This window comes from Prinia subflava, chromosome 13, assembly GCF_021018805.1.
Source record: "Prinia subflava isolate CZ2003 ecotype Zambia chromosome 13, Cam_Psub_1.2, whole genome shotgun sequence".
Classification (NCBI taxonomy): domain Eukaryota; kingdom Metazoa; phylum Chordata; class Aves; order Passeriformes; family Cisticolidae; genus Prinia; species Prinia subflava.
In genome coordinates, this window is record NC_086259.1 from 17,535,599 (window position 1) to 17,558,973 (window position 23,375).

The window sequence follows — 23,375 nt, forward strand, 5'->3', positions numbered from 1 at the left end:
TTTCAGCTTTTCTTTTGTAAGTGTCTTTGTTGCTTTTGTGGTGCAGCACAGAGTCTAAAAATTCTGGCGCAGCTTATGTCTTAATCCTTTATTTCAGTCCTGCTTTGTCTCTTTTTGATTTCTTGACTATTTTTGTGGTGATTAGACTTGATTGCTTTGGTGAATCCTGATAACTCCCCTCTCTCCCCCTCCCCTGCTCCCTTTTTGAGGGGATCAACACGTGCTCTCCTGTGATATGGGAAGATTTTAATTAGTGTTTACATGATCATCCTTAATACTTCTGGTCTGTGTGAAGTACAGTGAAGCTGTGTGAAGCTCCTTGAAGAGCTGTGTTGCTCCACAGATTTGAGGGATGTTCTTCACGTTTGTTCACCGAGGTTATTTTTGGAGTGGGCATTCTCCTTTCAGCTCCCAGATAATACTTGACAGGATGTTTGCTTCAGAAGTTGTTTTAATTCGATTTTTGTAGCCGTGTGAGAGATTCTTTGAAGCTTTCTCTTGTGAGGATGCACAAAATTATTTTCACTCATGTTTTTGTGTCTTTCCAGAGGTAGAGGAGTGTGTAATGGGGGGAAAAATAATATACTGAGAGGACAACTGGGTTTTCAAAGATCTTTCAAAGGTGTTTTGATTTTAATAGGATACATTACCCAGTCTCATAAGGCACTTTGAAAAATCATACTGTGCACGTGTTGGTAGCTTAATAATCTTTGTAAATCTAATTTTACATTACCTGCTCAGCAAGAGATGGAATATCACTCTCAGTCTTGTGTGCAGAGATCAAAAACCCAGATTCAAGCTTGATTTAAATTTTGTCTGCTCTGTGGCTTTGGTGAAGTCATTTCATCTCTGCTCCCATCCTTTGCCTGTCTTGTTTCTGTTCTGATTCTCATTTGAAACACTCTGTGCCCATTGCTCCCATCAGTTCTATCATGATTAATTGGGACTGTTACAGTTTGAGCACCTCACACCTCCTTTGTGCCCATCCTAAAATGGGGATTTTGTGGGATTTAGAAGCCCTGTGAGGGTGGGAGGACCCTGCCCAGTCACCCTCCCATCCCTGCTGCCCACACAGGACAGAATTTTGGGATAATGTCAGAATTTTGGGATAATTCCCTCCTCTGCTCCCAATTCCTTTGTTCCCTGTAACTTTTTGCATAACTCAGTTAAACCCAGTTTTCCCTCATGCAGCCTGGCTGTGTCCTAGAAAATGACATTTCTCAGAGTCTGGAATTTACAGGGATACCTCTGGGGCAAGGGATGGATGGGAGCTTTGGAAAACTGCTGGTTATTGGTGTCTGATATTGTATAAAACCTTAAATGTTCTGTGAGTATCAAAAGGAATCTTTGCAAAGAATTATTACAAATATTTAAACTTTAAACTAAGAAATCTTAAAATAATAGGCACAAGAACTCACAAGTAAATCTTGTCTGCTCCAAACTGACTTAAAAATCCCCTGAAAATACCAATTACTGTTTGCTGACCCCTTTGTTTTTATGACTTAAAACCAACCTAGGAATAAGTGGTAAAAAATATGAGATTAAGTAATCCATTTTGTGGTTGTATTTTTTCAGTTGACAAAAAGCTGCTACAAAATCCCAAACAATTTTATATTTTAATGAGACGAAAACACCAAAATAATTTTTGGAATTGGGTTTAGTGGGCAGAAAAGGCAGAATCCATTTTGGTATAAGATTTTTATGAGTATGTAATTAATGTATTTTTTCTGCAGGTTATGCCACCCTTCTCTACAATTTTGGGGTTTTTATGTTCCTCCTCTGGGATTTTTTTTTGGTGGGAAAAGGGCCATTTTATACTTAGAACAGGGAAAAATTTTCAGGCTTTAAGCTGTACAAGAAAACAGCACTTTTTAAACAATCCTGTGATTCAGAGACACAGCTGGGGAAGAAAATGCATTTCCTGTGACACTAATGGTGGCACAGTGTATACATTCCATTAGATAATGAATTCATAATTGCTTGGTTTCGAGCTACAGAGCAGTTTAATATATTAAAACCAAAAAAAAAAAAAAAAAAAAAAAAAAAATTAAACGTATGGCACTGTAGCTTAATTTGCAGCAATGAGCATATTCCACTGATGGCATATTCTGGGAATTTTGTGGCTTTCCTGGATTGCCTGTGCCAAGTTTTCCAGTGGAAAAAGAGTTTTTGATGTTATCTCAAGGCAACAGGAGCTGCAAGTACAAAAGTGGCCAAGAATTCTTAAATCAGGAGAATTTACGTGTAATTAGTTTCTCTTTGTCTGAATTATTTTCTTCTCTGAGTTGTGTTAGGTAATTGCATAAAATTTTTACTATAACGTTTCACTGTACAGAGAATTTCTTGACTACATTTTATGACCTAAAGGCGGCCAAATTTTCTTTTCTTACCAGGAAATTGCCTGAATGAAAGATCCATAAGTCCATTGCCTTTCCTTACTGTCAACCCACACTCAAAAACTGATGATAAATAAACCTAACAAGTATTCTCAATAATTAATCTTATTAATAAATAAATCCAGCAGCCACTAGAATGACTGAGGTGGGGCAGGTGGATGGTGCAATGCTCCAGTGAAGCTGGGGGTGAGGATCAAGTAGAAAAAACATCTGTTGAAACAAATGGAAAACTTCTATGAGAAACATTCCTGTGGGCAACAAATTGGAAATTAAAATTAGATGGCAGGTAACGACCAAATAGCCTGTCTCAGGCTTTGAAGATAATTAAGCACTAAAAGATATTCCAGATTTACTTATGAAAATCTCCAAATTTATGATGTAATTTTATGTGGGCCATTGGCTGGCTGGCTGCAAAAGTGAAAATAGACATTTATATGCAGAGAAGGAAGGTGGCTCTCCAGAATCGTTTCACCAAAAGCAATAAATGAATGAAAACAACCCTTCTGTGAAGAGAAACCTTTGAAATTACTTGAAGTGCTGGTAAGAATGAGACTGGTTATCTTTTCATGTAAATGTTATTGCTGACTGCAGAGTAGAAAGGATTCAAGACTGTTTAAAATAAAGCAGGAAGCTTAAAGTGAGCAACTTTGAATAAGCTTAACTTCTGATGAGATCGTTACATTTGGGGTGATGAACGATCCTTGCTTTGCATATGCTGAGGGAAATTGGGTGGGAAGTCTAGAAATAATCCATTTTGAGATGGGAGAGGGCTCAGTAGGAGTTTGCCAGGTAGGATAAAATCTCCTCCTGCAGTTTGGGGGTTTATGTTGCTTTTCCCTGTTCCTTTGCTGTCCCCAATTTGATCTGTGTCTCTGAGCTGTATCAGAGGCACCAGCCAAAGCCCTCCTTGTCTCTGATCATGGAGTTTTGTGCTGTGAGGTGTAAAATGTCTCCTAAATCCTTGGTTATCCTTTGTGGTTTGCATGTACACTCGTGTCAAAAATGAAATCGGGATTTATCCTCAAGAACTCCTGGAAATCACAGGTTGGATTATGATGAACATACCTTCATCACTTCATCGGGCCGTGGAATGGTTTGGGTTGGAAGGGACCATGCAGTTCCCACCCCCATGAACACAATTCCATAACTTTTAAGTGGGAAAGCATCACTTTTTCACAAAATAAACAGCTACGGAACTCCTCAAGCTGTTTTTTTTTTTTCTTTTCAACTTGTTCAAATCTGTCTTTATGCTTAGCACACATCCTTGGAACTGAATTGTTATAGTCAGGTAGGGGCTCAAACCCATTCTGAATGTGCCATTACAATTCCTTGTTATATCATAAGAATTAATTCAGTATCTTTCATACATCAGTCAAGTTTTACATTTAAACCAGATAGACTTTCTTGCCTTCTGCATTGAAGCACTGAAATCTCACAGTTCTGTTAGGACAATCTAATTTTCCACCTGGTTTTATTTACAGCCTGTTCAAAGTACCAGTATTGTCTTTTACTTGAATGCTTTTTTCACTTGCATGTGTTGGGTTTTTGGAAATAACAATATACTTCTGTTGTTATTTTGTGAGCAGATTTTATGGATTTTTTTGTTTTTATTTTAATTTGGGGTGGTTTTTTTGTTTTATCTAGATAAGATATCAGACAGCTTCCTTTACAAAGTGGTCATATAAAGAATGATGACCATAACTTCAGGTTTTTACATTGAAAACATTGCAGAATGGGTCTAAAAGGAGCTGCTGAGTTAACTCAGGACAGGCTTGAGAATTATTGTACAAAGATTAATAAAATAAAGTCCTCTGTCATCTTAATAAAGTGAAGAAGATATCATGTAACTCTTGCTACAGACCTGTCATGCCAAATTTTTTGGACAGTTGCTCTCAGATGCAGTGGACTTGGCAAAGATAAAGTAAATCTATTTCAGTCATTAATAAGAATCTCCTATTCTTTTCCTTAATCTGTGCAAGTCTGAGAAAAAAACCAAAAACTTGTGTTAGATCAGCCTTTGTTTTAAATGACTTACAATTTTGATAAAGCAGCTGAAGTAGGTTTTTTAAATTTAACAAAGTCTTTGTTCTTTCCAATGAACAGCACAGTCACTTGATACTGAGAGATAGATTAAGAGCAAATTATCTTGAATTTGAAAATTAATTTGCTGGAATTTCACAGAGAAATGTTGCTATTCTTTCACGTCCCAAAGCAATTAACATAGTTTTGATGAGTCAGTTTTACCATGATAAAGTGTCCAGCTCTGGAGCCTTCAGCACAGGGACGATGTGGGCCCAGAGGAGCCCAAAGATGAGCAGAGGGCTGGAACACTTCTCCTACAAGCTCAGAGGGTTGAGGTGTTCAGCCCAGAGAAGAAAAGGCTCCAGGGAGACCCTAGAGCCCCTTTCAGGGGGTTACAAAAAGGCTGGGGATAAACATTTAGTGGGGCCATTCAGTAGGACAAAGAGTGATGGTTTTGAACAAAAAGAGAAGAGACTTAAATTAGATATAAGGAGAGAGAAATTACAATTAGGATGGTAAAACACTGTCCCATCTCTGGAAAACCTCCAAGGCCAGGTTGGGTGGGCCTTGGAGAACCCAGTCCAGTGGAAGGTTTCCCTGTCCACGGCAGGAGGTGGAAATAGATGAACTTTGAAGGTCCCTTCCAAGCCAAATTATTTACTGATTCCTTTTGTCAGCAGTTTCCAATTGTAGCTAAAACTGTATCTGACTTTAATGTAGTTCAGGGATGGAATCACTTTTCCCTTCCCAGTCCCCATCACATCCCACGGCAAAGATTCCTGCATTGACTTGGGAGTTCAGAGTTGAACAAGCCCAAAAGTTGGAGGGGAGGTGCTCCCAGAAATCCTCAGCTGTCCCAAAGCTACAGGAATCATTCCAATCAGAATATTTGTCAGCCATTAAGCTGTTAAGCCATATAATAAAAAATAAGGCTTGGGAAAGGCTTTCAGGAACTATTCCTAGATAGGTGAGGATAAACAGTGAGTAGATGTTAAAATGGACTGTGACACTATTTACAAACAGTGCCTGTGAGTAGGTGTCCCACTCATAACAAATATTCCTACTCACACCCAACACATTGAATTTAAAAAGTGGAAGGTTTTTATAAGCATAACAAAAACCAGAGAAAGGTGATAATAAGCCATCCATTTTAATAAGGAATTAGGATTCTGACCTATTTCTTTCCCAGCAGGATTTATCACTGACTTATAAATAACTTACAGGTATCAGACAGGGCAATGAAGAATAAATTAGCAGTATAAACAAAATGCTCAGAGACTTCCAGCCCCTGCTGGCACCACTTTCTCAGGGAAAGACTGGGAGAGAGTGATATTAACGTGAGCTCAGGTTCATTTTCTGGCTGGCTTAACTCCATTAAAGACTTGAGTCTGGGGATGGGCAGGGCAGGTGAGAATGATAGTGGTGTCTCAGACATGTTTATTGCTGTATTTTATTGATTTCTTGTGAGGGGAGAGAACTGCAGGTACAGCACACAGTTGCAATCTAAATTGATTTCTCTGTTGTTGAAGTTTTGGCGTGGTTTGCCCTGGTGGCTCATGGGGATTTTGCACTGCACATGGCTTGGAGGGTTGAGATGTACAATAGGATCTTTATCTCGGCTTTCTGGAAGTAAAGAAAGTCCAAACAAATCTTCAGCTTGTGAATATACCCACTTGATTGAGACTGCAGATGTTCTTTCATTCTTCCACACCTGACGAGAAAACCCAGAGAGCTCTGAAAATGGCCTAACAAACTCTTCATGCCATCACCACTGAGAAAATGTCTAAATATCTACAGCAATCCTGTATTTTTTTGTTTTTTTTTTTGGTTTGGTTTTCCTGGGTTTTTTTTCTGGAGTTTTTTTTGTTTGTTTTTTGTTTGGTTGGGTTTTTTTGTTGTTGTTGTTTGTTTGTTTGTTTGTTTTTAAAAGGCTTTTGATTGAGCATAAATGTCAATTCTACCATGATAATTCTACAGGTGTCCACTGGAGGTGTGCTTGATAAAAACCCCCTGAATTCTAACCAAATCTTCATATGATTAGGGCCAAATTTGCAAGGGGTCTTGTGGGGTTTTGTTTTGTTTTGTTTTGTTTTGTTGTTTTTTGGTTTTTTGTTTTTTGTTTGTTTGGGGTTTTTTTTGTTTGGTTGGTTTTTTTGGTTGGTTTTTTGGGGTTTTTTTGTTTTGTTTGTTTGTTTGTTTGTTTTGGTTTTTTCAAGCTCTACTCTATTAATTCTTTGGGCAATAAGGCATTTTCAAGCTGCCAGGGGGTATCTCAGTTTGAATGTACGTCTGTCTCTGGCTTAGAGGAGAAACCCGCACCGAGCCTGTTCCAAAAGAACGGGCTGCAAGTGGCGCCTTTGGCAGGGTCTGGCCTCACCAACACTCCTCAGAACTCTTTTCCTCCTTCCTCTCCTCTCACTGTACCCGTGAGCTGACGGCTTTATTCCCTTTTCTGTCCACAGCTGGAAGTGGAGGTGGTGGATATGAACGGGAAAACCGTGGACGGCCCCGTCCGCCTGGACATCGCGGTCATCGACCAGAACGACAACCGGCCCATGTTCAAGGAGGGCCCCTACGTGGGGCACGTCATGGAGGGCTCTGCCACAGGTGAGCCCAGGAAACGGGGCCTAAACAATTCTCCTTTGATAAACAATTCTCCTTTGATAAATCTCGTTTTCACACTGCACAAGTTCTTTCGCTGATTTTGTGGCTCACTGGGTTCTTCCTCCACAAAAAGAAGCGAGAGCAGGGCAGCTCTAGAACGACAGGTAAAGATTTTTGAAAAACAAGTCTCTGCAGCAAAAAACATAAGAAGAAAAAGGAAAAAAACACCCAGAAATCAGTTGGAAATAGGAGCTTTGGTTTAGGTTCACGTTTTATATTCATCTCTAGAACCAACAAAGACAACTCCTAGGATATGATTAAGATTCAAACCAAATACCGTGAGCAATTTCAGTGCAGAGTGGGAATTTCACTTTATTTTCAGTAAGTTTAGTTACTGGAAGGGTTATTTTGATTTGTTTATGTAGCATGAGTCTAGTAAATAGCACAAATAAATGGAAAACACATTATGAATAAACTAATGTAAGGCAGATTGAAATACTGAATAATGGTGATAAACAGATGTAAATGCAGATACAACAGTTGCAGCAAAACAAAAGCACATTGATAATTAAAGTTAGTAAGGAAAATGTTCTGATTAAATTTCCTGTTGGTTTTGTCTGATGAGGAAATTCTACAGGAGTAGATATTGTTCAGAGTTTCAATGTGTGTGCAACCATCCAAGTTAAACTCTTCCCTTACATTATGTGAGCTTTCTGGTGAATTTTGCATTTTCACATAGAGTCCTTCATATCTAAAAACCTGTGAGTATGAAGTGCATGAAAAGCTGCTCCTTCAACAGATTAAAATTTTGAGGTAATGTTTATTTAGCTCACTTGTGACAAGCATGTGGTGAGGATATTGATGATCTTTTCAACCTAAGAAAAAATATTTCATATTTGAGACTATGGCTGCCATGAGGACATTCTTTTCTGTTGTTCGTCTCTAGTACGTTTTTTTTAACTGGCAATTCTCTATTTTTATTATCTATAAACTCTCCTTGCTTTTTCTTTTTTCCCCACTCCTTATATTGAAGTTTACAGTTCTGATTCAGTAGAGATGTTTCTCAGCCCAGCCCAGTGAATTCCTCTGGAACAGTTTCATCCATTTTCTCCTATTGCAGCCTTGAATTGACTCAGGTTTCATTTAGTATTTTGATTATCTTTCCTGTTAGCCAAAGTTTGAATAATTTTTCTCAGCTTTTCTTCCCTTCCCTCCCTTCCCTCCAGGTATTCATCACATTGAACTTCCTAACCTCATTTGCCTGGTGTCAAGAGCACCAATGCTTGCAAAATGATTTTGTGCACAGTTGGAGCTGTGGGGCCAGGGCTGGCTGGAATCAGTCCCAGCTCTCTGTGCACAAGGCACCCACTCAGCCAGGATTTCCTGGTGTTTACATCTGTTTTCTGTAGTTCTTCACAACTTATGGCACATATCCTCAAATTATTCATCAGGCTCTGCTGTTTTATCACGGAGGTTATCAGAGAATATTGGGAGCTGTTGTGCTGCTCCAAACCAAAGGTTCCACTGCTCCCTTTGACAGAAATCCTGAGGTGTTTGCACGTGAGATCCCTGAGTCCTCCCCTTTGGATGGCAGCTCTGCTCTATTTCATTTTGGAAGTTGCAAAAGGCAGGGTTTGCATTGGGTGCAAACCTTATTTCTTATCACTTTCAGCTTCGTTCAAGCTCTGAATCAAACCCACTCACTGAAATCCTGCTAAAAATGAAAAATGCTCATGTAGGTATCTTGGATTTGTCTTGATGTTCCCTGGACCAGAATGTAAATGTCCATGGATACCAATAATTCAATAATCAAAATAGAGGAAGATGCAAATACAGAGTGAAACTCATCTGAAGGACTTGGGGCCTTTTTAAGCCAATCAGATGATGTAATTATCTTACTTTAAATTATCCATTCCGGAGTTCCTGTGTGTTTAGGCCGCAATTTTATCAGTCACAAACCAAATGGAATTCTCTAGAGACTTTCCACTCATTTATTGACTCTGTAATTGAACTTAGATGTTGATTGTTCCTCAGGAACATCACAGAATTACTGATCAATAAATCTTGGAGAGTGTTAGCATCAATAACTTAAATATGTAAACGTTACTTTTAAAAATCAAGTGAATATTCATATTAGACCTCCCTGATGTTGCTGTAAGTCATATTTTCCAGCTTTTTATGGTTTTACAAAGTGACTTTTTTTCCTTAACGATTTGAAAGTTAATTCCCTAATTAGGGAACAACACAAAAATTACAGTGAAAAGTTGTGCCAAGCCTCTTTTAAGAATCTTTTCTCTTCTATTTGAGATTGATATAAATCCACCAAAACTGAAGAAAACATGGAAAGAGTGTGTGATTTCTGTATTTATTTAATCTGTCTATGAATAATTAAAGAGCCAAAGAGCCTTTTGAGCACAGTCCCAGTGAGGACGGTTTGGATGGTGTTTAAATAGGTTTTTTTAATGTCAGTAAGGCCATTCACATTTTTGTGTGTGTGATTTTTAAACTCACAGTAAACATCACTGGGTATTTGGACACCTACAATTTATGTGCCATCACATTTCTGGAGAGGCAAATACCTGCCTATAATTACTGAGAATATAAACTGCATTACAATGAGAATTCATCTGAATTTCAAGCTAGGGCTTGCCAGATCTTATAATTAATGATAAAAATATGTGACTGCTAGGTGATGTTGCTACAGATTTATTTCTTGATATATCATTCCTAGGGAAATGTAATAATACAGTTAGTTACAGTAAATTAGCTCTTTTCAGGGATAATTGTCATGGTTCTGAAAATAGCCCAGAGTCAAATCCTAACAAAGTATACTCAAATGTGTGCTTAAAGTGACCACAGATGTGCTGAGGTTTCTATTAGGTCTTTTCCTAGAGGAACTGCAAACTTGCAGGCTATTTATCATAAATAAATAAATTGGAAAGTCAGTAGAAACTGTTTGAGGACAGAAGAACCAGTCTGATTTGTTGTTTTTTATTTATACCAGCTCCCATTTCCGTGTGAGGTTGCAGTCAGCATATATGTACCAGGAAAATAATGGCTGAGCCTGATCCAGTGACACTGATGGCAATTTTTGGACTGACTCTAATGGGTTTTGTGTCCGCTGTTCTGCTGATTTCTCGTGGTTTTGTTTTCTGAGTTATGGCCCAGTTCATTTCCTGTAGATCTCTGATTTTTCCAGCTGCCAGCTCGAGGGCTGAGGATCTTGCAGCAGCACATTGATGAGGGTGACTCCAATCCCTCGGATCCCAGAGCAGGCAGGAACATTTGGATATCTCACTTTTAGAGGCTGGGAGGTGCAGGAGGGTTAAATGAACTTGGCAGCCACCTCATTTCTCTCGCTGGAGGCACTTAACAGAAATTATTTTAAACACATTTGACACGATGTGACTTACAACAATATGCTGCAAATCCAGTGGGGTAAAATCTTAACTGCAGCGGCTTAGCAAAATTGCTTGAGAATTGCATTTATAGAAAATAACTTGTTTTCTGGGCTGCACAATAGCCTGGATGCATTGCATGCCAGCCAAGGAGCCTGGACTGACAGATGTCTATAAATAATTGCTGGAAATAAAGGGACACTTGGAGACTTTAGAGAGGAAACAGAAGGAATTAAGAACAGCCTAGAGGGTTCTGCAGTATCATAAAAGAGTAATTTGTGGAGATGGATAAAGCATGAGGAAGGGGCTGAGGATCATTGGTAGCTCTGCACTGGAAAACAGTGCAGTGGTTCAGGTAAATGAAAGCTGGTGCTGAAATGGTGCCTTTTTATTTGGAATAACCTGCCGGGGTGGTTGGTTTGTTGGGTTTTATTTCACACTTAACAATAAGTTTAATACACAAATAAATAGAAATGGGATTGTATATGATAGATGGAGTCAAAAGAGTCCATGAAAGGGAAACAAAAGACTGGCTGGCCTAGCAAAGTGGCAAAAATAAATTTGGCATCATGGACTTTGATGCACCTGCTGCCAGCTTTGATACATTTCAAATATTCTGGTACTGTTTTCCAAACTCTCTTTATCTGTGCCTCACAATCCTTGCTGGCCTGTGGCAGAAGAAGGTTGCCAAAGCTGTAAAATCAATCAAATTGCATTGAATTTGGTGAAGTCTCAAAACCTTCTTCTTCCTTTTGACCTATAAGTCCCAGGGGGCAGAGGGAAATCAAAGGGAGTGTTTACAAGCTGTCTTTTTGCTGAAAGGTTATTTTTAAAAAAAAAGTCCCAAAGAACCATTAGAAAAGGATAGTAAAGGATATAATATCTCTTTATTTAGATAAAAGTAGAATCTGGAGTTTTCCAGTCTTCTGATTCTGTCTGCACCAGGGTTAGGGTGAAATTTGAGTCTTTTTGTCACAGAAGTTACAGTGTCGTGCATAAATTTTTATTTGTTTATTTGTTGATATCTTATTCAGTTGGGTTTTTGCAGTATAAACTTAGAAGTATCTGTAGATCTGACCTGCAAAGCAGAAATATCTCAGAAAATTCACCTCAAAACTATCTCAAAATTAAATGTTTGAAGCTGAAGGTTTTGATTCACAGCACTACCACTCGCAGCAATGCTTAGATTTAGAGGAGATTTGAAATGTCAAATGCTACATATTTAATTGGAAACTTACTGCTATGAGCTCTTGTGGAAAAGGAAATAATAAATTGGAATGAAACTGTGGATGAGGAAGCCTCTGAGTCAGGGGAAGCTAGAGAATACACAAAACTCATTTATTTGCTGAAACCAGTCTGTTTCCCCAGTCCTTCCTGCTGGAGATGGAAAGCTCAGCTTTGGGTATAACTCAGCTGAGCACTCTCTAAGTTCCTTTTCCTCCAGATGTGCTCAGTTCTGGGCAAACTTGAAAACTTGCTGATGGCAAACTTTCAGCCATCCTTTCTCGGGATTAATCATCTGCATTTCAGCAAAACTCCACTCGCTGCCTCCAAATCCTTTGTAATCTGGCCTGTGAATGTAACGGATGTGAACTAGGTAGAAACATCTGTAATGTCAATATTTAAATTTCCAAGCAGAAGCCAAGCAGCAGCCAGGCTAATTATGCACAGCTGCTTTGTATATCCCAGTAGGAAATTTTTCACAGATCTGTGTGGAATAAAATACAGCTGTATATGAATATGGTTGCTATGTATATGTATATATTTATATATATATTTAATATGTATGATGTGCATATATTACAGAGATATGAGCATATATAGGCACAAATATCTGATCTTTTATTTTATTAGGAATTGTGGTATATTTTAGTTACTGTGTTACATGATGGAAAGTTACATGATGGAAAGAAAAGATACATATTTACTAATAATTTGTTGTAATATGGCAGACCAAGCTGTACATCCACTGTACTCTGCCAGTTGGAAATTGAGAGGAATAACCCATTAAAGCACTACCAAGCAATTAGCAGGTTCCCAGGTATGCAAGCGTGGTTGAAGCAGCGCATTTGGAGGAAATTCAGATAATCTCATGTGCAGCAATTAGCAGCTCCCTCAGCCTGCTCTGCGGTGGGGGTGTCTGGGGGCAGGAGGCTGCAGCCCACTCCAGGGCTCAATTAGTGCTGACCTCCAGCAGGAAGAGCTCAGACCCAGCACAGGCTCCAGAGCAGCTCAGGTAGAACCACCGGGCTGCTTGGGAGGACTGGAAATGGGTCACTCCCAGGGCTGCTGTTCCCTGGGATTCTCCTCAGGGTTGCTGTTCCCCGAGGTAATCAGGCTCTCAGGCTTCTCTAGCCCTAAAGGTTCCATGCCAGAGCCAGAGCAGCCAGGCTGAGTCTGCCAGTCCGTGTTTCCAAGGTTGTTTATTCTTCATTATCTCAGTTCTGTCTCAGCTCTGCAGGGCGTCCCCAGCAGAGCAGGACACGGGGGGGACTGGGCAGGTCAGAGGGTCCCAGACCTTTTGTACCATTCCCTGACCCAACCACCGTCCACAATGAACTTTTTATTTACAAATTTTTACCAATACTTACTACCTATGTTAACATGTCGTTTCTACTCTAAACCAATCCTTGTGATACAACTCAGCAGAAAATGGAGGAAAAGAACAAGGAGCACAGGGGCCACTCCCCAATTCCTCCATCATGCCTCTTCAAACCCCATATACTAAAAATCCTAGATTCTACATTTACACTCTGTGATAAATTAGCTACTACTTATTTTGAATTCTCTCAGCTTGTGATTCTTCACACACTGTGGGCATTCACTGCCATGGCAGGGATCAGAGGCAGTGCCCTCCTGGGCTCTGTGTGAGGCTGCCTGAGCCCCTTGGTCAGACCCCAGACCCCCTGCCCGGTCTCCAAACCCTCCAGGGTGGCCAGAGGGATGTCCTGCACTCCAACAGGTCACCCTCTTCAGTCCCAGCCAGAAAATTCCCTTTGCCCTTCTGCACAGGTGATTTGTGTGCTCACTGCCCCTCTGCTAGAATGAGCTTTGTTTTACCTTTCCACAGTTACACACCAGATACACCAGAAATCAGCCTTAGATCAGCATTAATGCCTGGTGGCAAAGGCTCTGAAGGCATTATGGTGTCTGTCATTGGACAGTTCATGGAGTGAAGTGCTCACACTTCCCTGCACTGAGCAGTGATGAGTTCTGGCTCCTTTTGCATTATAGCTCATCTTCATGAAATAAAAATGAGTGTGTTTCTTAATTAAAGAACAAATGAATTTTTTAAAAAAATGCTGGAGTCCTTGCTGGGTACTGGAACACAAGGGCTCAAATGAATTTGTGCAATTCGGGATGCAATTGTTTGCAAAAGGAAATTTATGCATTAATTTACTTACTTACTTTAATTACTTTTGCACCTGGGTTTTGCACCTGCTTTGTGCATCCCCTTCTGCTCTCTCAGAAGAGAGAGGGATGAGTTTTAGAGCTTCAAGAACTTTGGACGCATGAGATAAACTCATCCATGTAATCAATAAATTGAAAGATCCTGCACTCCCAGGAAAGTATTATCTGAAAAAAAACCCCTCTCTTGGCTGTGTGGCAGCCTGCAGAGAGGGAGCAGGCTTTATTAGTGGTATAAACCCTCAGTTTGTGTTCAAACACCTCTAAATCACCCTCTGTGGATATTGCCTTTGTGGGTATTGTGCAGGCCAGCAGCCCCAGGCTCAGAGGAGTCGGGGCCTGGCAGCATCCACACCACCATATTTCATCCAGGTGCTTTAAAAGTGCACAAAAAGGGCGATAAATCCCCAGGACCTGCAATCATGTGCCATAAATCGCTGCTGTGCTTTGAGGCTGGTGGCAGGGGTGCTGCAGGTGAAGCCCCTTCCCTCCTGCGAGCTGGGCGTAAATCCCAGCCTGGTGTCCCCAGGGGTGGTGACAGGGACACTGTCCCCTCTGACAGCAGGGCTGTGCTCTGGCCACTGCTCCAAAGCTAAAAAAACAATAAATCAATTGTCAGTGCAGGCAGGGTTTGCCTCAGTGTGCATGGCCAGTAGACAGACCCATCCTACTTTTATTGTGGCAGAGAGAGACACAGAATGCAAAACTCACCCCTGCACAATGGCAGGATTATTTATTCCCTTACAGATTAACCTGATTAATTTTCCCAATTTTATTTTAAAGGTATTATCAGATAGCTAGTGCCTTAAAAAAAAAAAAAAAAAAGGGGAGAAAAAAGTTTTTTCAACTGTAGGTTCACATTTTTCCTTTTTTTCTTTTTTTCATTTCTTCTTTTATTTCCTGCCCCCACAGTTCTTCTTCTTTCCCCACCATTAAATAGAGAGCTTGGGGTTTAAATTGCAGCATGCAATCCCATGGAGTCAAAAGAGAGTTGCACACTCCCCTTGGAAGAGTGAAAGCAATTGCAAGAGGAAAGGAAACCCCAGTGAGAATGACCCCACAGTCATCTATTTTGGCAGTATGAGAAGTCTGTGGTATTTTCGAGAAATATTCAAAATAGTTCACTTTTTTTGCAGATACTGAGCACAACTTCTAGAAAAAGGCACTCTTTAACTTGTTCATCAGATCACAACTGTTAAATACAGAAAATGTCACCTTTGCACACCACTATTCATTTCCACACACAGTTGCACTATTTCTCTATAGCAGTTTTCAATGCCTGTCCACCAAAAATAGGTGGGAAATTACGTTTATTTTTAGAAATCGAGCCCTCCAGGTGAGCACCACTAACATGCTCGAAAGCGAACAGGAGAAGCTTTTATAAAATGACACATTTGTACCTGAAGAACTTTCTGGGAACGTTGAGAAGTTTATTATTGGCTTTCTTGTGGAGGGAAAGGGGGAAAGGTGCTGTCAGCTGGTGCTGAGCTGGAGTCACACTTAGGCAATGTGATAGACAGGTGGAAGGTGAGAGCTCAGAGCTCTTGCTTTCAATCCATCTCCTGCTGGTACATGTTGGAAACTCCAGCAGAAATGTCTTTTAAATGAGGTCTGAGGAAAATATTAACAGGTACATATTCAAGACAGTGATTTTTGGGAACACGAATGTAGCTCATCATTGCTCTGATTTAAGCACAGAGCAGTAAAATATATTGAATATTCTTTTGATGGAAAATGCATGACTTCAGTTCCATGTTTCAGTTGTGCAAGTCAAAGTTATGAAGGCAAAAAAAAAAAGTTGATTCCAAAGTAAAAGGAGAAAATAACTTGGGATTTTAACTGGTTTTTCCTCAATCCTTACTTATTATACTTAAAAACCACTTGTAGTTTGAAAAGGGAAATTACCATGTGCTAAGAATTTTGTTGGTGACAATAGTGGATGTTTTAGCTCTATCCCAGCTTCAAATGTGTGTTTAGAGAGTGAGCGTACACAGAATGTTCTGTCTAAAATTAGTGTGGTAAAACATGATTTTAAGAGTACTAGAAATATTTAATAATTGTTTTAAGAGACAGGAATATTATTAAAAAATGTGCTTACATATAAAATCGCAATGTTTGCCATGCAAATATTATGGCAGCACATATAACACCTCCAAGAAAGGAGATGCACATTACTGGATGAAAATGTTTCCATTTCCTCTCTGCAACCTCTTAGAGAAAACTAAAATATGATTCCCATTATAAAGGTAAAGAGCACAGTCCCCTTTTAATGTCATTTCATTTTAATCATCAAAAGCATTGTCAGGAAACTTGGCAGGGAAATTTATTTTTAATATGGTTTTGAAATTGAAAGACACACCTCAAGACAAAGCTACTTTAATTAATGAAATAATTTGCAATACACTGCAGGTCTTATTCACGGGGTCATATGATTACTCATTCAATTAATATATTATGAATTTTCTTCCAGTCTACCCGAGGGTGTAATTTTATTAAGCACACATGGAAACTGTATTTCTTGGCCTTGCTGGTTTAGGCTCTAAAAGGGCAGAGTTTAGCTGATCTCACAGAGGGAGGTATAAAGATGAGTTTTCCCAATTGAGTGGAGGCAAAAACCCCCAAAACCAAGGTAAAAAAAATAAAAAAGGTAACCAACTCCCCCAATTCTGCACATTAATTTAATCTAACTGTTTTTACTGCTCTCAAATGAAGTTGTGTTGTTGCTCCAAACAGAAATCTGTCATCTACACTGACAACCTTTGAACTTGGAAAATATTGCCAGCCTCAGTATGTTTTTACAATCTGAATTTCATGATGTTTGATTAAAAAGGCATCTCTTGAACAGTCATTCTCTTTCACCATTAGAGGCTGTAAATACAGTGACTTTCTTTAAAGGGGCTTTAAATTTTTAAAGAGGTGTTGTTTAGATGTTTTTTGTCTGTCATTTCTTGCCATCAGCCCTGTGCTGCTGTGGTGTATCTGAGGAGTTTGGAAGGCGTCTGAAACGCCAAAGTTACAGCAAAATATCTCTTTGTGGTGATTGTCTGTGAAAGATCTCTTTGTGGTTTGCTCTTAAATGACAGTCCCTGTGTCAGCTGGGACTGGCATGTTGTGAAATCAGGAGGAGTGGCAGTGAAATTCTTACAGGCTCACTGCTGCTAAAAGCCCGTGTACTACAAACCTGGGTCCTTGGAGGTGGAATTGGCAACCATCCCTGTTTAGCACAGCAAAAACCTTCCCTGCTACTCCACCAGCTCTGTGATTCAGAATGTGGCCACAGTGCAGGCCTGGGTTTCTCAGAATATACAGAATTTCAGAAGGTTTTCAGCATCTCAGCTCCACTCTAGATGGGACATTGCTTTCAGGATTTAATTCGCTACCTTAATTTTCTTTTATGTTTTGTTGCATGAAGCATTAATTAACGTCACTGATCTGGCAGTTTGAATTCTCCAGCACCTGCAGCACCTTTGCTGGAAAGCTTCATGCTTAAGTGCTGCTACCCAAAGCACTCTGTAAATTCTCTGAGTCAGCACCTCGGTAGCATTTTTTACTCTTCAAGAAGTTCTCCTCTGGGGCAGAGCACCAATTATAAAAATGCAATCACAGCAGTTGCGTGATATTAGAATAAAACTTATGCAGTAGCACATAATAGCAAATCTAACTATTAAACACTGTAGAGTTTCCTCTTGTATGCAAGAAGAGGTTCTGTCTCCCACAGGCTGTGGAAGTGCCACAGTCGGAGGAATTTTAAGCTTTACAGGGTTGGGCTGGGGTTGAGCAAATCCTGGGATCACAGAGCCATGGAATGGTTGGGGTTGAAGGGACCTTGAAGCTCATCCTGTTCCACTCCTGCCACAACAGGGACACCTTCCAATAAACCTCCAAGCCTCATCCAACCTGGCCTTGGGCACTGCCAGGGATCCAGGGGCAGCCACAGCTGCTCTGGGCACCCTGTGCCAGGCCCTCACCTCCCTCACAGGGAAGGATTTCTCCCTAATATCCCATTTAACCCTGCCCTTCTTCAGTTTAAAACTGTACCCCTGTCCTGTCCCTAGCTGCCCTATAAAAATCCCTAGCCCTCCTTTTGATAAGCCAGGATGAATATGAAAGGAGTGAGCACCCCACAGATGTATTTAATTCAACTTGCTTGGGTTCTTTCACTAACAGACAGCAGCTCATTGTCTCAGGGCAGAAAATGGTGTCTGGGTGCTTGGGATCTGGGATCTGCATTCCAGTGAGGCACAGAAATCCCAGTGCCAGCAGCAGCTAAGTAAGAGGGGTTTAAGGTTTTTGTCTGACTAATTCTGCAAAAGTATGAACAAGGTGAAGGACTACTCAGATAAATCGTGTTGGAGAGAAAGCTCATATCCTAAAACCTGCTCTGAGAACTTTGGGTAAATGGTGGCCAGACACTGAATGAACATTCATATAAACAGAAAAAATAGAAATAACACTAAAATAATGTAATCCTGTCAATGGAGGGACGTGAAATACTGAAATGTCTCTGGTGTGGCTGTGAGCAAATGGGTTTTGCACTGCCTACCATCGTAGCTGTACAAGGTTATGGAAGCAGATGCAGGTTTAGCAAGCAAAGTTGGCAATAAATTTAATCTACAATACCAAGAGCAGTACTGGACTTGTTATGCCAACGTTTTGAGCTCTCCCCAAATCTGACTGGGCAGAATTTGACGTAGGAGCTGGTTCCCAGCTGTGGCAGAGAAGGGCCTGGAAAACAGAAGCAGAGGAAGAAACATCAGCATGTTTTAACAGACAGGGTAATGGATCATGAAATTGCAGACATTACTGTTTGGACACACTGGCGAGCATTGTTTTGCAAACTTCTTGGTTTTTTTTTAATTTAAACAGTTTTGCCTTCTTGATTTTAAGCTGAACTCTATCATAGCTTCTGCTAGGAAAAACCTACAGTACTCAAAATAATTATAAGACCCAAAGATAGACGTGCCTCTTGGGCTCGTTGTGATCTTGCTTATTTGGCAGTTTCATCTGGGGAGGTTGCACTTGCAGCAGGCTTGGTGTGTGCTGCAGGCTTACTAGGGGAGAACTAAAGAATTGAAAATTTGATCGTGTTTTTTTAGCCAGGGAAAAAGAAGTTAATAGTATAGCTTTTCTTTTCCAATTTCATTTTTTGAAGGCTTGCCTTTGCTAGTTAAGATAATATAGTTTATCCATCCTCTGGGCTCTTATTTTCTCATTGCTACAGCTGTATCCCAGAAAGCCAAAATTATCAGCTTCAGGCTTCATTGCTATTGAATAAAGTTTTAACTCATTTTTCTTTTCTCTTTTTTATTTTTTTAATTTTTTTTTTCTTCAGGCTGAAGAATCCTTTCGGAAACAAGCAGGCAAACCCTCTGCTTTTCCCCTCTCCCTGCTTTGCAGATTACAATTTGTCTGTCGCTTCCTTTACAAGTAGCTGCTCCAACTGGAAAGTGTAGGGGAAGGACATCAGGATTCCGAATGTTTTCCTGGCTGGCTCTGTAGATTAAAGCAGCAGTTAGAGCATTATTAAAATTCTCTTCAAAGCAGAGGGAGCAGAGGAGCAGCCCCAGCACAGGCACATCCCCAGCTGCTGATTGTGCCACCTCCTGCCAGGCACCACAATTTGGAGCCCATTTCTCAAAGAACCTTTGTTCCGAGTGTTTTGCTGCTGAATGGAGATGTCTCTCTCTCCTAAATGAAACTAAATCAAATTTCCTGATAAAGGCAGAGATTGTTTTCTCAGACCTCATCCAGGGAGAGACGCTCTCCCGCCCAGGCTGTAGCAGGGAGTTTGTTCATGCCCACCATGGCTCTATATTAAATATATTGTTCCATAAAAAGAGTTGTGATATTTACTCAGTGCTGGTACATCTTTCTATTACTTTGGTGTGCCCTGAGGGGTTTAAACACTGTGTGCTGGAGTAGAGGAAAAAAATCTTCCTTAGGTTATGGATTTTAGCCTTTTCATAAGCTGTGAGGATGGGTAGTGGTGTTGCTGCTTAAATACTTCTAAATTTGCTTGAGCTGCAGAAGCCAAAGGAGTGAAAACATTAGGAAAAAAAAAAAAAGTGTTAATTAAGAGAAACCAAAAGAAGTAAAGATTTCTTTGTTCTTGTGGATTTTCTCTTGCCAATCTGGTATACCTTAGCTGCAGGCTGGTCCCTCACAGGCCCAGGAATTACAACCTGTTGAAGGCTAAATTGGTGGTGTGGACCAATACTAATGAGGCTGTGTGGAGCAGCCTCCTTGTTCCTGCCAGCCAGAGGGAGAAAAGAAGGGTATTTCATGGTTTGCTGCTCCGCCTAGGGACACCCAATTTACATATGGCCTAAAACTGCTGATCAGAGCTAATCTCCCTGATCATTATAGCTTGAAGAAAGGTTTAATATTCAGATGTTCTGAAGGTTTTTCCCTAAACAAAAATAGGCTGCCTGAAAAGTGGGCCATTGGCAAGGCAGGACTGTGAGCTGCTGCCAAGAATTTTAATGGCCTGATGCTGAGCACTGAGGGCTGGTGCTCCAGTAAAACTTTTTGTAGTTTTTCTCACAGATGCTTGTTCAGTTTGTTGTGTTGTCTCGAGCCTGCACTGAAGCACACTTTTCCTCCAGACTGATCTGAGGGGACTGCAGAGATCAGGGGACAGTGGATGTGGCTGCTGTGATTGCCATGGGAGGTCCTTGGATCCTCCTCTCCTTGACAGTTTTCCTGGTGGGATGTGTCACCTGGCAGCTGAGGCTGTCTCTTCGCTCCTGTCAGTGCATGGAGAGAAGGCACACAAAGCTTTTTGGGAATCCTTATCCCTCCTCACTTCTGTTTTTAAGGTGTGCAAATTAATTGTCAGCTTTTTGTCTTTCATTCTTTACAACACAGGTCCCAGGACAGCTGGGGGGAATGTACCAGCTGAGAGTGGAGTTTCCTTCCTCACTCTCCCCAGATTCTAATTTAGGTCAAACTTCTGAGAAAACCAGAACCAGCCGGTTTAATTCTAAATGACTTCCTGCAAATAGCAGGATTTACTCTGTGGATCCATTGAGGTTTCATCCACAGATGTATTTACAGGTCTCCTGCAGCCTTGGTACAACTCCCACCATTGTGCAGCATTTGCTTTTATCCAGTAGCTAAAAAATCAACACCTTTCATCTTTGCTTTGTAATGGAAAGGGGGAGATACTTTCAGGAAATTAATATTCCTGGTCAAAAATTGCTACTGCATTTTTTTTCCCCCATTGAAAATAGACTGGGAAAAATTATTTATTTTTCCTGGGGTTTTTTTCTGTTTTGTTTGTTGTCGGTTTTTTTTCCTGGGGCAATAAAAAGCAAAAAACCTAACAATAATCAACACTCCACTGTTGAGTCCACTCCACATCCCCAGAGGTGTGGAGAGACGAACACTGAGGTGTTTGCAGGGCTGCTGGCAGGAGGAGAAGCTGGGGGTGTCTCTGGTGGTCTCTGTGCTTGCTCCATTCCACCCACACTCCCTCCCAGGGCTCCTCTCTGATCTCAGGGTGGAATTTTCCTTTTGGCTCCAGCAAATCTGGGATGCCTCACGACGTTTCCTCACCTCCCTGACCCTGCCCTGCTTCTGTCACGGCTCTGTTGAGGAACAGTCTCAGAGAGCTTCAGAGCTGCCAGGGCACAGGCTCAGTGTGCAGAAGGCAGGAATTGAAATAATTTTGCCTTGCAGCACTGTTGACCTCTTCTGCATCACATATGCTGCGAGTTTTCTCATGTGTTAAATTGCAGACTCCAGAAGATGTCTTTTGTAACTTTATTTTTGTTTAATTTTTATCTTAGAAGGTACTGATTTGAGGATTTTTTTTTTCTTTAAATGTGTTAGAAATATTTTCAGGCAAGCATCTTGGATATTTGAAGTGGCTTTGATAGTCTCAGCTTTGATGTGAGTTGTGACCTTGTGATCTGTGACACAGTAAAACTTTATGGCCCATAAGCTGCCAAGAAATGTATATTTCTATGTGTTGGTAGATGGCACTTTTTGAAATACATTCTTTCTTGTGTAAATACATATTCAGTATGTATTCAGTCTTTTGCTGCAAGTCACTGTTGGGGATGGGTCCCACAAAAGCTGCTCTGAGGTACTGATTTCTAATTTCTCCTTAAGTTTGCTGAGCACTTATATCTTCATATTTTCCTTTTACACAAATCTCATGAAATTCTCAGACCAGTTTTGGAGAACACTGACACAGGATACAGCAGTTGTTACTCCTACTTTTGACTTTTTGAGTTGTCAAGAACATAAATCTTTGTTTGCTAATTAATTTTTTTTGCTTGGTTGGGAATGGCTGCCACAGTTGGCAGCTGCAAGTTGCTATGGAGATATTTTCTGTTGGCTTGGAGAGGTGAGTGATGATGTTTGCATGTGCTCTTCACGTACCTGGGGTGTGCAGATGAACATTCACATCTTAATTCATAAATTTCCACCGCGTGGTTGAGATTTAAGGTTCATTATAGTCGAGTAAAATGGTTTATATTCTCAATTCTGAAGGTTCCTTTCAGAGTCGGGCAAATAACTGTGCATCATCTGTGTCAAGTTTCAAAATGATTAAAAACATGGAAATTACCTCTTGTAGATGAAACAAATTCATTTATCATTTGGGATGCTAACAGAGATGGTTGACAAAAAGTGCACGGGGTGTGTGTAGGTCTGATAGAAAGCAGAGGGAGAATTCTGGCCTCCCCACATTTTGGAGTAGATTTGTTAGTGAGAAAATATTGACTCCCCTGTATGTAAATTTGTATATAGAATATTTATTATTACCTTTCCTATTTGTATCTGAAAAAGCAGTGCTCAGCATAGAGGGGAAAAGAAAAATAAAATCATTGTTTCTTGCTATCAGTCATGCTCTCCTGTGAGGAGAATCATAAACCCTTGGGATTTATGGACTAAACACATTTGGGAGAGCTCCAATGAAGAGTTAGTCCTGAATCTTTTAGCAATGAAAATAAAAACCGATAGAAAAAGGATCATTAAGAGATTCTTGAGTAGTTCTAGAAGACTGTCCTGAGTTTTAGAAAGTTCATGTTATATTTTTTTAACTTTATTACACAATATGAACCCCTCCAAGGATCTCCCAAGTGTCCTGCAGGAATGAATTTGCTGCAATATTTGAGGTAATGAAATGCAGAGTGTTCACAATTCCTCAGTCCCACGGTGCTCAAGGCTGCATTAATATTTACATTATGTAAATTAATTGTTAAATGCTGAATAATGTTGAACCCAGTGTTATCTTTATAGCATTTATTATAATAGAGCGTGTGGAATTTTGTGAAAATATACAGGGAATTAATAATTCCCTCTAATTACTGGAGGAAGATCTAACACTTTAAATGTGATATTTTATAAGTTACTAATGTTTTTTAAAATGGCCCTCAAAACCCAAATCTTCATATTGACCCACATTATTGTTATAATAAAGACAATACTGAGACATAAAGTCTGCTTAGAGAAGTTTGGGGGCAATTTTATCCTTTAAAAATGTTGTTCACTCCAAGGTGAAATACATCTTCTGGGGAATACATTGGGAACTTTGCCA

The 23,375-nt window shown here is 40.2% G+C and overlaps 1 protein-coding gene across 3 annotated transcripts in view; it reads left to right on the forward strand.

Annotated features, from left to right (window-relative positions):
• Positions 1–23,375, forward strand: part of CDH13 (cadherin 13) — a 440,900-nt gene that overhangs the window by 250,381 nt on the left and 167,144 nt on the right. For all 3 annotated transcript variants that reach the window (XM_063410982.1, XM_063410981.1, XM_063410983.1), the window contains one exon: positions 6,881–7,025. In XM_063410982.1, the coding sequence (XP_063267052.1) occupies positions 6,881–7,025 (145 nt within the window). The remainder of the gene's footprint in view (positions 1–6,880; positions 7,026–23,375) is intronic.